Source organism: Lepidochelys kempii, chromosome 3 (assembly GCF_965140265.1).
Source record: "Lepidochelys kempii isolate rLepKem1 chromosome 3, rLepKem1.hap2, whole genome shotgun sequence".
Lineage (NCBI taxonomy): Eukaryota > Metazoa > Chordata > Testudines > Cheloniidae > Lepidochelys > Lepidochelys kempii.
In genome coordinates this window covers 82384358-82398741 of record NC_133258.1, presented here as the reverse complement: position 1 = coordinate 82398741, position 14384 = coordinate 82384358, and the positions used below count along the sequence as shown (strand labels likewise).

The window sequence follows — 14384 nt, the reverse complement described above, 5'->3', positions numbered from 1 at the left end:
CTAATCTAATTGCCTTCTATGATGAGATAACTCCCTCTGTGGATGAGGGAAAAGCAGTGGATGGGTTATTCCTCAACTTTACCAAAGCTTTTGATACAGTCTCCCACAGTATTCTTGCCAGCAAGTTAAAGTAGTATGGGCTGGATGAATGGACTACAAGGTGAATAGAAAGCTGGCTAGATAGTCGGGCTCAACGGGTTGTGATCAATGGCTCCATGTCTAGTTGGCAGCCGGTATCAAGCGGAGTGCCCCAAAGGTCAGTCCTGGGGCCGGTTTTGTTCAATATCTTCATTAATGATCTGGAGGATGGTGTGGACTGCACCCTCAGCAAGTTTGCAGATGACACTAAACTGGGAGGAGTGGTAGATACACTGGAGGGTAGGGATCAGATACAGAGGGACCTAGACAAATAAGAGGACTGGGCCATAGGAAATCTGTTGAGGTTCAACAGGGACAAGTGCAGAGTCCTGCACTTAGGACGGAAGAATCCCATGCACTGCTACAGACTAGGGACCGAATGGCTCGACAGCAGTTCTGCAGAAAAGGACCTAAGGGTTCCAGTGGCCGAGAAGCTGGATATGAGTCAACAGTGTGCCCTTGTTGCCAAGAAGGCTAACGGCATTTTGGGCTGTATAAGTAGGGGCATTGCCAGCAGATTGAGGGACGTGATCATTCTCCTCTATTCAGCATTGGTGAGGCCTCATCTGAAGTACTGTGTCTAGCTTTGGGTCCCACGCTACAAGAAGGATGTGGAAAAATTGGAAAGCGTCCAGCAGAGGGCAACAAAAATGATTAGGGGGCTGGAGCACATGATTTATGAGGGGAGGCTGAGGGAACTGGGATTATTTAGTCTGCAGAAGAGAAGAATGAGGTGGGATTTGATAGCTGCTTTCAGCTATCTGAAAGGGGTTTTAAAGAGGATGGATCTAGACTGTGGTGGAATCTCCTTCCTTAGAGTTTTTTAAGGTCAGGCTTGACAAAGCCCTGGCTGGGATGATTTAGTTGGGGTTGGTCCTGCTTTGAGCAGGGAGTTGGACTAGATGACCTCCTGCGGTCCCTTCCAACCTTGATAGTCTATGATTCTAACACCAAAAGTATTCAAGGGGAAAGATTGTAAAAGAGGCTCTATTAGGATAGTGTTAGGGGTCTGCTATAGACCCCAGGATCAGACTTGGATATGGATAGAGATCTCTTTAATATTATTTAGAGAAAAATATTTTTGGGAATTGTGCCATAATGGGAGACTTTAACTTCCCAGGTATAGATTGGAGAATAAATGCACTTAAGGTCTAATAGTGTCCCAGTGTCCCATCTCCAGTTGTAGCTGTCCCTGATGCTTCAGAGGAAGTAGATAAAAATGTGCACTTAAGGTCTAATAATAATTTCTCCTACAAGATGGAGATGCATCAGTTGGAAGCAACAGACAAGAGAGATCTGGAGGTGTGGGTCAATCACATGATGGCTGAGCCACCAATGTGATGTGGCTGTGAAAAAGGCAAATGAAATCCTAGGATGCATCAGGTGAGGCATTTCCAGTAGAAATGGAGAAATATTAATGCCATTGTGCAAGGGACTGGTGAAGACCTTATTTGGAATACTGTGTATAATTCTCATCACTCATGCTGAAGAAAGATTAATTTAAACGGGAACAAGTGCAGAGAAGAACTACTATGATGACCTGGGGAATGGAGGGTCTTATGTGAGAAGACTAGAAGAGCTTAGCTTGTTTTAGTCTAGCAAAAAAAGGTTGAGAAGAAGGGATGTGACTGGAGTTACAGAAATGGGATGAAATTCAGTAATACCAAGTTCAAGGTTCTGGAACAGCCACCCAGAAGGAGTTGTGGGGACAAACAACTTAATCAGCTTTGAAAGAGAGCTGAACAAATTTGAGTGTAGTTGTATGATGGGGTTGTTTGTGATGGTAGGGAGCAGGGCTCAGTTCCAGTTTCTTATGTTCCTAAAAGCTCATGCTTCAGGGTTTCAGCCAGCCACATGCTAGACTAAGGACGGGATTCCTCCCCTCCCCCTCAATGTATTCAGCTTTTTTTATCTTCTTCCTCTGAAACATCAGGGATGGTCACAGCTGGAGATGGGACATTGGATTGAGTGGGCCAGGGCTCTTGAGGTCGCTCCAAGCATTCTGTCTCTCAGGTGCTTGGCTGGCCGGTTCTTGCTCATGTGCTCAGGGTCCAGCTGATTGCTCTATGTGGGGTTTGGAAGGAAATTTCCCCCAGGTCAGATTGGCAGTGATCTTGAGGAGGTTTACACCTGATTGTGCAGTGTGTGGGTCACTTGCCAGGGTTATCTAGATATATCTCACTTGATCATTTCCCTGCCATTCCACTGGTGTCCTGTAGTCGCTCCTAGTCTCTGCCTGTGGTGCTTAGTAGTCTAGTCTCTTGTGGGCAGCAGTATTTTAGTCTAATTTCAGTTATTGGGTTTAATGTGAGTGGTGGGTGGTGTTGGTGGACTGGGTGGGATATGGAGGTGGTCAGCTAGAGGCAAGGACTGTAGAGAGACTCTGAAGGGAGGCACTCTCTAGAGCACTTCTCATCTAAAAAGAATGGATTGTTGACTCCGGAACCTGTGCCAGGTCCATCAAAGCCCAGCACTGAAGTATCCTTACAAACACACTGTGGTCACAGATCAATACTGGTATCAGTGACACCAGAGGCATATGCAGCCCCAATAGAACTGCTTAACCTCTTGGTACCTGTGTCCCTAGGAGTGCAGGAAGGTATCCAGTCAGTACCAATTCCTTGGTTCCTACACCGCCTCGTCAGCAGCATGCAGTATCATTACCATTCAGCTTTCGGTACTTCAGAAGCCAATGCAATTGAGGAAAAAGCCAGCAATGATATTCCTGATACCACCATCTCTGGGATCTGACCACCTATCTCCAGTTCCAACGGGCTCTGCTCCCCCACTATCAGAGGACTCTGTGTCGTGATCTTGTGTCCCTGTCTAGGTGGGATGCATAACCTCTGTCAGAGATTTGGAGGTCACAGATCTCACAGCAGTCCCAGTAGTGGCTGCCTCCTAGGAGGCAATGGCATAGATAAGGGTGGGTCCCAGGGCCATATCCTCCTGCTAGGATGTCTCTTCACCCACCTCAGTCAGTTTCCTTAAGGATGCACTGAGAGCATCAGCACCACAGGCAACATTCTCTGGTGTTAAGGATCAGAATCAGTCCCGAGCAGCTAGAAGTTGCTTGGGCAGCTCCCTCACCAAAGACACAGAGCTGGCACTGGTGTTGCATCATGTTCTTTATCACCAGCTAAACCTGTAGAGTCAGTAAGTGACTCATCAAAAAGTAGGGGTCCACATGTTCCTGTACCTGGATGATTGGCTGGTCAAATGCTGGTTCCAGACTCACATGCTGTCCAGTGTATCCATCATCCTGTGCACATTCAGTGTGCTGGAGCTCCTAGTAAACTGGGACAAATCAATCCTGAAACCAGTACAGAGAATAGAATGTATTAGGGTGGTCTTACACTCTATGAAGGTCAAGGCTTGTTTACCGCAATTGCGGTTCAAAACACTATGGGGCTTAGTTCTAGAATTGAAGGCACATCCTCTGACCATAGTGTGCAGCTGCCTCAGATTCCTGGGACACATGGCAGTGTGTGCCTGTGCAGTGCAGCACATTGGACTGCACCTCAGCAAGCTGCAAGGATGGCTTGCTTCAGTGTATGCCCCGAGTTGCCATCATTTAGACACAGTGGTTTGACTACCAATGTTAGTTTTGTCTCTGGATTGGTGAATGGACCCTAAGAAAGTCTGTATGGTGGCCCCCTTCATTCCCCACAAGCAACGCTCACTTTAGTCACAGGCGCATTATCCCTGGGTGTGGGAGGGTGGGGGCACATGAGATCTGTAAGTCTTCAAAGATCTAAAGACTCTCATAAATATCAGGGAATTGCAAGCTGTTGGTCTAACCTGTTCAGATTTCCTTCCACATATCAAGGGGGAAAAAATCTGCTAGTTTTATGTGACAGCACAGCGACTGGTTTGATGTAAAGAGGCAGGGAGGAGTGAATTTTCCTCAGCTATTCCTGTGCAACTTTTGCATAGCTAATTGGATTCACCTCAGAGCTGCTTACCTTCTAGGGGGTGCAGAATACATTGTCAGATAAGATGAGCACATCCTTCTCCATTGGCCATTAATGGTTGCTGAGTCCCAACATGGCCAGATCCATCTTCCAGCTATGGGGGACTCCCCAAGTGGACCTTTTAGCAACAAAGGCCAATAGGAAATGCCATCAGTTGTGTTCCCAGGGAGGTCTCGGCAAGACTCATTGTCAGATACATTCCTGCTGTCCTGAAAGATCTCCATCCTGTATGCCTTCCCTCTGATTCAATCACTGCCCAGAGTTTTGTCCAAAATCAAGCAAGACCATGCTCACCTCATAGTGTCTGCATGGCCTCAGCAACACTGGTATTCGATTCTGCTACCCTTGTCACTCAGACCTCCACTCTTTCTCCTGTTGGACCCAGACGTGATTCATAGGGCCATAGGCACCTGCTCGACCCCAGCCTGCAAGCCCTCCACTTGACAGGTGGATGCTTTATGGTTAACATTGTTAGAAAAGGCTTGCTCTATGTATGGTCAGGAAGTACTTCTGAGTAGTACATCTCGTCCCAACAGAAGGATGTCCCTCTGGAACACGCTCCCATCAGTCACATATTAGATTACCTTTTACACCTAAAACATAAACTTCAGCAGTTACCTGTATCAGATGTATCTCTGTCAGTTTTCTGCCCCTTAGCGGACAGTAGATCAGTTTTCCCTAGCCCCATCACCATTAGGTTTCTAAAGGTCTTGGACAGATTATACCCACAGTACGTGATCCTATTCCTTCATGGGATCTGAACTTGGTGTCAGCAAAATTAATGGGGGCCATCTTTTGGACCTCTTGTAGCTTTCCTTCCTCCTGTCTACAGAGGTGGCATTTTTAATTGTGATTACCTCGGTAAGGAGAGTGGATGAGTTGAGAGCCTGGGTATCCGAGCCTCCCTGTACAGCTTTTCATAAGGATAAAGTTTACCTCCACTCTTGCCCTAAGTTCCTGCCAAAGATGGTGTCTAATTTTCACATTAACCAGGGAATTTATTTACTCTTTCTTTCCAAAGCCTCACTCTTACAGAGATGAGGAGACAATTCATTTGTTAGATGTGATGGGAGCTTTAGCTTTCTACGTGGACCTGTACTAAGTTGTTTAGGTATTCACTAACAAATTGTGACCATAAACAAAACTGCATTGAAGGACCAGCCAGTCTCTGCTCAAATGATTTCATCCTGGACTTCTTTGTGCGTTCGTTTATGCTACAAGTTGGCTAATGTGACTCCACCAGCTAGGTGTTGTCCCATTCAACTAAAGTGCATGCAGCATCACCGGTTTTTCTGACTAAAGTACTTATTCTGGACATTTGCAAAGTGGCATCTTGGTCATCAGTGCACACGTTTGCTTCTCATTATGCTATAGCCCATCCGTTCAAGAAATGCGCCACTTTTGGAAGTGTTGTTCTCCAATCTCTATTGAAGTAGATCCCAAGCCCACCTCCAAGTTGTTCTGTTAGTGAGTCACTTACAGTGGAGTAGATGTGTAATCACTTGAAGAAGTGGTTGCCTACCTTTCCATAACTATTCTTCGAAATGTGTTGTAAATGTCCATTTCATGATCCACCCTCCTTCCCTTCTCTACTGGAGTCTATCTGGTAAGAAGGACCTGAGGGGGGGCTGGGGACAACTCTGCCCTCTTACACCTGCACACAGTGGTGTACGATGGCGTAGGGCACTCAAACTGCCTCGACGAGGATCACTGAGGGAAAATGTTCTGACAACTGTGCACAGAGCACACGTACCTATACTGGAATAGACATATGCAGCACATCTTGCAGAACAACGATTATAGAAAGGTAGCTAACCATTTTTTCCCCATCAAGGTATTTACTGTACTGTATGTGTTTGTACCAGTGGAAGCATTGCAAATCTGGACAACTGCATTAAATTGTTGCATCTTTGTATTCACCTGTTCTCTTTTGATATATTTGTACATCTTGCATATAGTTATTGAGCCAAAATAGTTTTGGTGAAATTTTCAGAGCTTCAGAAACTCTTATCAGTTCTCTGCATCCTTGAGTAGACATACTTCCAAAACCTTTTTTTAGTTTACTGAGTTTTAGAATTTTGTTGTTTAAATACTGACATGGATAAAAGCTTCCCCCTCTTCCCCCCCCCCCCCCCATTTGAAAGTCCATGTGATTTTAAAAGAATCCCTTGCCATTTTGTAACAGGTTTGTTTTTCTTATTCTCTCCAGCTACGAGCTTTGGTATTGCATTGCCAGCTTGGATTGTGGATCAGAAAAATTCTCTCTTGGTGAGTTAACGTAACTTTATGTAATATTCCATGACACAGCCTCGGGCATTAATCCTGCAAATATGTTAAGCCCATACTTAACTTTATGCATGTGAGTAGGTATTGATTGATCAGATGTTTCTACTTCCAAGCCTATCACTCATTTAGAATGTATCATTGTTCTCTGTTTCCATGGAGAAAATTTCAGAATAAGAAGTGATAAAATAGCTTAAATGTAATCTTTTTGGGAGCAGGGTACTAACACATGCAGAAATGATGTTGATGTGGTAGCCTGGTCATTATACCTTCTATAAGTGTACCTTTGCTATTGCATAGAATAGCTTAAATCATAGTCATAGGACTGGAAGGGATCTTGAGAGGTCATCTAGTCCAGTCCTCTTCACTAATGGCAGGACTAAGTATTATCTAGACCAGGGGTTCTCAAACTGGGGGTTGGGACCCCTTGGGGTCGCACGGTTATTACATGGGGGGTCGCGAGCTGCCAGCCTCCACCCCAAACCCTGCTTTGCCTCTAGCATTTATAATGGTGTTAAATATATTAAGTGTTTTTCATTTATAAGAGGGGGGGGGGTCAGAGGCTTGCTATGTGAAAGGGGTCTCCAGTACAAAAGTTTGAGAACCACTGATCTAGACCATGCCTGACAGATGTTTGGCTAATCTATTCTTAAAAATCTCCAATGATGCGGATTCCACAACCTTCCTAGGCAATTTATGCAAGCACAGAATCAAATATACACATGACTTCAACTTATTGGTCTTTATATAGAGATATAATTTCTTTCTATACAACGTACTGTACCCTAGCAATTCTGCACCCACAGTTTAAAAATCCTTTCTATTACATTACATTGCTAGATGTTAGTGCTGACCCTTACCTGCTTGCTCAAGAATAGAATAACTAGATGTCTTTCCTTAAAATCACTACTTAGCAGACAACTTTTGGATAATTAAAACAACCCACCCAAGACAACAGATGGGCATTTTAAAGAACTTACTCATACAAAACACTTACTATATTTAATTGGTGAAAATTTCTGAATGAGATCTTGCTTCTGATCCATTTAGTTGTAGCCTTCAAAATCATAAATTTCAAGATCTCTCCTAGAGCGATAAATTTAGCTAATTAATGCATATGTATGTAACACAACTTCTTGTTTGAAATATAGTTAGTAATAGACTTGTGTACATCAAATATGTTTCTTTTTAGGTTTTGCTGGTATATGGACTAGCATTTATGGTTATTCTTCCAGTTGTTGTGGTAAGTATTACCTAAACTAAAGGGAAAAGAATCTTTATTTTTATGAATGGGGGGAATGAGGAGCTCAAGTCTTACTCCTAAGACATCTTTGTGTACAGTCTAGTAACTGTGTTTGCTTCCATTTAAAGTGCACTTGCAGAAAAGCTCTCATGAAAAAAGATGCTATGCCATGGTGCTTAATTCTGTTGAAATTCATGACCAATTGTTTGCAGAATTTGCCCATCCCTTTGTCATGCATTTTTATGTATACACAGTATTGTCAGCCTCACTCAGAAGTCATGAGTCAGGTGCTCAGAATATTAGCTGAAACATGAAATGTTAAAAAATTATTGGATTCTTTTCATCTGCCTCTTGGTATTTGACTTTTCAGGATTCATTTTGTCAGGCTTTTCTCTGAAATTCTGAGGGATAAAAACTTTTAAAATGAAAGAGATTCTCATGACTCCAAGAGCTGGGACTTTAAGAAAAAACATTGACTATCCTGAATGTTTACAACAGTGTATATATTCTGCTGCATAGCTTCTCTCCTTATTCGTCACAATTGGGGAATACCTTTCATCTATTGGTTTTGAAGTTAATTCAGGGTTGTTGCTGAGCCTCAATGTTGAACTAAGGCCACTAGAATTACTTCCTCTAGGGATGGAACAAGTTGATGGTCAGTTGATGGTCAAGTTTCGCTTGATAACTTTGTTCTATAATTTTAATTTTTATTCATTTTTGTGTAGTAACAATTTTATTTCAACCTTCAGTTTTGTGTGAAAGCGTGGTCTCTCTCTTCCTTGCACACTCTTTGTGAAAACTCCCTTTGTGTTCTCCTTTCTCCATGCATAGAGTTTCATATGGAATTTTGAGACTCTGGATACTACTGCACATGGCCAGCTTACAGGCAGCTCAACTCCACCGCTGCTGGTGGCAGGTGGCTACTGAACCAGAGAAAGGGCTGGGGAGAGACCATGCTTCTGCTGACCTTTATCTGCCCAACAGAGCAGCACTAGATTGTGGCAGGATGTAGGAGGTGGGGGAAAGTGAGCAAGTGAGGAGTACAAAGAAGTGAGTGTATGTGGTAGAATGAATACACGTGGTGATTATTTTTATTATTTGTATTACTGTAGTACCTAGGAGCCTCAGTCAAGAACCAGGACCTGATTGTGCTAGGTGCTGTACAGACACAGACCAAGGGACTGTCCCCACTCCAGAAAGTTTACAATCTAAATATAAAACAAGAGACAATAGTTGGAGATAGATGGGGTGTACAAGGAAACAATGAGACCATATTGGTTATAGGGAGGTGGGATTTAGGGAGAGGAGAAGACTTGGGTATAGAGAGAGGAGATGGGAGGATAGGTGACAGTAGGGGGGAAAAAAAAGAAGGCAAAAGCATAGAAAACATAAAAGGGTGGATTGGGCACCATTTTCTCTTTCCCCTATCTGTCAAAATCACATAAACACTCCTCCCTTAGAACAAGTAATATTCTGTTTTATTCCCCTTTGAGAATCTGGTCACAATAGAAACAGCGTTCATGCTGCATATCTGAACTATTTTTGTTTAAAAGTACTGTAAACATTTGCACCAGTTTCAAAGGTTCAGTGGGACCTTTATGAATCTAAAGGTTTGAGTAGGGGATTGGACTAGATGACCTCCTGAGGTCCTTTCCAACCCTGATATTCTATGATTCTATGAATCTCTGTGTACAGATTCGTCAGACTGTTGAGCGTAACCCATTTTGACCATTCATATTCTACTGACATCATTGTAAAGCTCTCTTGGCCCATCAAAGACCTTAATTGGCTTGTTTAAAAACTCTATTCTGCAGAAGCCAAAGTAAAGGGCACAGTCAAGAACATGCACTGTAAATGTGTGTGGAGGGACTGAGAGTAACCTGTGGTCTTTAGGAAACTTAGGTGACTAGCTTTCAACTCTAGTGATTGGTTTGTATCAGTTTGTTTTCAAGGCTGTCTCTGCAAGAAAAAGAGCTAGAAAAATTAAAAAAACATAAAAGCTGAAGCTGTTTACATTTGGAAGTCCCCCAAATGTGGAGGAAAGGGAGGTGTGGCTGTCAATCTCCTAGGCTAGCAAAGCTCAGCTGTGATGCTAATACATTAGATAAAAATAAGTTTTCAGAATTATTTTATACATAAATTTATACTGTTACAGATTTCTTGAGGAACAAATTGAAAATAGTTTCTAGTCAATTTCACCTTCTGGTTGACATGAGCTAACACAATCCTTTAACCTTTTGGTTTATAAACACTTCAGGGGGATATTTTTGGTAACTTTTAAAATGTTAGAATGACCTTTAGTCTTAGAGTTGGTAAAAGGTGATCTTTACAAAACTGAAATTGAACTGGCATTGTTCCATCACAGCTATGTTAAAAAGACAAATTCAGACTCTGTAGGGTGAATTTAATTTTTTTTTGTATTGATATGAATATTGGAGGTTGGTTCTGAATAAATTCTGAATTGAAAAGCAGTTTAGTTGTGTTTTAATGTATTCTAGTATTTGATAGTTATAATTAAAAGATTAATCCTTGACACAGTATATCCTTATTGAATTTCTTAGGGTTCTTGGTGGTACCGATCAATACGCTACAGTGGAGATCAGATTCTCATACGCACAACTCAAATCTATACATATTTTGTTTATAAAACGCGAAATATGGATCTGAAACGTAAGTAAAAAAGGTATCTGAAAAAACAGGGTGAAGTTGGTTAAAGGTACAAAGTTGCCTTTTAAACTCATTCTTCATTTGAATACCTCATTGCTTATATGGGGTGATTAATATAACCCCATTGTAAGGTTGGTTAAATGGAGGCACAGAAGCTGACTTGTCCATGGTTATACATTGTGCCACTGCCAATCAGGATTGTAACCTAGGTCTGCATGCCCTCTTTATTCCTGCTGTAAACATGCTGTCACTCATAAGCTTACTGTTGGAAAAATTCCAAATACTAGAATTCTGGGGACCCAGAGTATTTTTAAACATTTACATTACCAAAGAGTTAAATGTAGAATTGGAGGCACCAGACATAATATCCTAGCTAAAGTTTCTGTCATTGTAAATATCTGCTCTGAAAGCCTTACACCTTGCTTCATGCCAAAACATGGAATGTCCTTTTCAGATGACTTGTTCATTCAATGTATATCGTATGCCTAATTTTCTATCTACTCATACTAAGTTTAAAAAAAAAAAATCTTTAGAAGTAAAGTCTGCAGAACTCTCACAATGGGTCTAACCCCTTGGAGGCAGAATCGGACCCGTCAATCAAAGCAGGGTGACAGTTACTGCGCCCTTGAAGAGCTGGTTAGGTCTAGAATCATCTGTCTACAATGGCTGAAGGGTTTACCAGATCTGCTAGAGCAACCAGAAAAGAAAATGATTAAAATGGGATCCTCTTTATTCTTAATATTTGACTTCCTGGATTCTAAGACTTACTGAGGTGTTGTTTAGCCTTGGGGGCTCTGCAACAAGATTGCTGGAAACACCCCTTTTGATACTCCGGTAGAGGCAGGAATACCTCACAGGCAACCAGAGAAATAGAAGATTTCAAGGAAGAGCACAAAAGTGCCTTCGTTAACTGAACCCTGCTCACGCCATGGGTTGGCCACGTCCCACTGCTTTTTCACTCTCCTCCAGCTGTAGATGAATGAGAGAGAATAATTCTGAAAATTCTGTAAATATCAGACATGGAGTAACAAGCAGGCTGTAGGGGGCCTCTGGGCCGACCGCTTTCTTCTGACCATTTCCTCTGCACTCTTTAGCAAGATGTTAATCAGCCCTTATGTGCCATTGCCTTGCTCACTTTGGCATTTAACTAGATAACAGGGCTTCCCTATGTGAGGGCTTCCTCTGGCCATCTCTGAACCTCTGTAAAGTTTAAGGAGCCTATTAAAGGGGTGTTTTCACAGCACAGTTAGCTTGAGTATTACCCCTAACTTGGCTCCTGTCCACACACACACATCTCTAGCTTGAGTTAAATGGTGCTTTAAGATCAAGCTAGTAATACAGTGAAGGTAGAACGGCTTGAATTACAACTCATCATCTAACCCACTCTGCTAATCCAGTCACTGTGTGATGTCAGTCAAATAATTCTGTGTAACTCGAGTGTTGTTTTGAAGTGTGGTTGCTTTCACTGGAGCTAGGCTAGCTCAAGTGCAGTTAGCTTGAGTTAGCACACATGAGCTAACTTGCAGTGAACTCCACCCATTAGAGATCATCTCAAGAGTGAACTTTTCCAGAGTTACACTTATTTCTATAGCACAGGAGCAGTTCTCTTTTCAGATTCCCTTTTCATTGATATCCTATTATCTTAGAACATGGAGGCCACTCTCCCTCTGTGCTACAAGAAATGGGGGAAACCCTGTATGGTCAGGGAGAAATGTGAGGATACTCAGCAGTAGGAAGTTTTTATCTGAATTTCTTGTTCTACCTAATAACCTGTGAATTAAAGTTTTTAAAGGAAATAGCTCTACAAAGCAGCTTCGGAAGCATCTCAAACTGGGTAGGTCTTCAGGGGTGTGGCTATTCCCTGCCTGTCGTAATTGACAAGTCTGGTTCTGCCTCTAAGGAGCTGCAAGCTGGGGTAAGATGCATTATAATGGATCTGCAGTCTGTCCTGCTCAAAGAAAGGAAATTTTTGAGTAAGTTATGATATATTTTTCTATACTCTGTGATATGTCAAAAGACAAACGTCCTAGCAATACAATAGAGAGAAACTAAACTCTCCCTGCTTAACCCATGCCCTGAAAAAAAAGCTTAGAGGAACAGATACACCATACAACATATACCAAAGGCAGAAAGGAAAAACTTATTCTGTCAGGCTAACTGGGAAAATAGAGCAGAGAACCCTTCCCTGAGAGGACCAAGCCTCCAGACTCACAAAACTAGGGACAGTATCTCAATCATCTAGGCCAGTGGTTCCTAAACTTGTTGCGCCGCTTGTGCAGGGAAAGCCCTTGGCGGGCCGGTTTGTTTACCTGCTGCATCTGCAGGTTTGGCCGATAGCGGCTCCCAATAGCCACGGTTTGCTGCTCCAGGACAACGGGAGCCGCTGGAAGCGGCACAGGCTGAGGGGCCGTTGTCAGGCAGAGGTGGTGAGCACAATTTTCTATCTAAATCAATCTGACAGGGGCTCTACTAAAGTTTATCATTATCTGTTTACTATTACCATTGCATTGGAGCACCTCACAATCTAATGTATTTCACAATATACCCATGAAGCAGAGAGGAACTACTATCCTCATTTATAGATGGGAAATTGAGGCACAGAGAGGCCAACTCACCCAAGGTCACACAAAAATGTCTGTGGCAGAGCAGGGAATTGAACCTAGTTTTCTTGAGTCCTGTGTTAGCACTCTACCCAGAGGACCGTCCTAAATGGGGTGAAATCAGCATCATAGGTGGAGAGGATGGCATGTGGGTCAAAATAGACTCAACTGAATAAAGAAGAAAAGACAGAGTTGTGAAGGGCCTTGAAGTTGAGGACAAGAAACTTGAACTCACTATGGTGGCAAACTAGCCTTTTCTCTGCCTGAGTTCTCTCCCCCCATCTGTAGAGGGTATACTGATACTTATGCATATTTTTGTAAAGTGTTTTGAAAACTATATAGCAAATGTAGTACTAAATATTTGTTACTACTGAACCGAATTTTGTGAGCCCACTCTGTTTGTTTGTGCATGTGTCCTACAGTGCTGCCTATGCATCTTCTTAGTAATTAAAACGTTTTTCTCTCCCCTTTCTTGAGGATTAAGGGACTAAGGGAAGAGATGAGTTATCATCACTGTGGGGAAGGAGGATACTTTATGACTAGGTGTTTTAAATTAACAGAGTTGCTTTCCTTCATGCTAAGGTCCACAGATCCACTACAATAGGTACTTCAGGCTGCTTGCAGGTTAGGGGCAGAATCAGACTTTACAGTCACTGGCAGAAGGGGAATGCCTCATCTCCTGAAGTTCCCTCCAGTTTTTCTGGTTCTACAGTGGCTGCTGGCTCAGCCAGGCTTCCCTGCTGCAGCGCTTTTCTGAAGGAAATTCCAAATTTTGTATTAAAAATTGTAGACCAGTGGTTTTCAACCTAGTGTCTGCAGACCCCTGGGGGTCCGCAGACTGCCTAAGGTTTTCAAAGGGGTCCGCACCATTCATTTGAAATGTTTAGGGGTCCACAAATTGGGGGGAAAAGGTTGAAAACCACTGTTGTAGACTAATAATTCAGCTCAATAACATGTCTGTGTAATGTCCAGCCATGTGCTATGGCTGCATTTGCCTTTTGAGGGATTGTCCCCTCAGCTCTGCTTCCCCTTCAGAGGTATTTGTAGCAGCTCGTACTCCTGTAGGCTGCAGGGAGAAAGGTAGGCCAAGACAAACCAGAGATGGAAAAAAAGGGTCTTTGTCTCCTTTTTCACCCTACTCATATCTGAGATCTCCGCGGGAAGCACGGACTTATCTGTCCCATGCAGATCCCATGTCATTAGGCTTGGCAAGATTTGACTTAAATTAACAGAAATTGGTAAACATTGATTTCAGCTGACACACTAAAATCAACAACAAAAAATCCAGTGGTAACAGTTGGCTTGAGTGCAGGACACCTACCCCCCACCTTGTTCCTGTAGGGATTGGGTGTCGCTGGCCTCGCGGCAACTCAGATAGCCCTCTGCAGCTCCGCTGTCACAAGAGTGAGAGAGAAGTGCTGTGACAGCAAAGCTGCAGAGGGCTCTTTGCACTTCCGCAGGCCTGTGACACTAGATCCC

At 42.9% G+C, this 14384-nt stretch overlaps 1 protein-coding gene across 1 annotated transcript in view; it reads left to right on the top strand.

Annotated features, from left to right (window-relative positions):
• SEC63 (SEC63 homolog, protein translocation regulator) overlaps positions 1-14384 on the top strand; it is a 100480-nt gene that overhangs the window by 46329 nt on the left and 39767 nt on the right. Inside the window, exons 6-8 of the mRNA XM_073336936.1 lie at positions 6322-6380; positions 7588-7638; positions 10200-10308. Of these exons, the coding sequence (XP_073193037.1) occupies positions 6322-6380; positions 7588-7638; positions 10200-10308 (219 nt within the window). The remainder of the gene's footprint in view (positions 1-6321; positions 6381-7587; positions 7639-10199; positions 10309-14384) is intronic.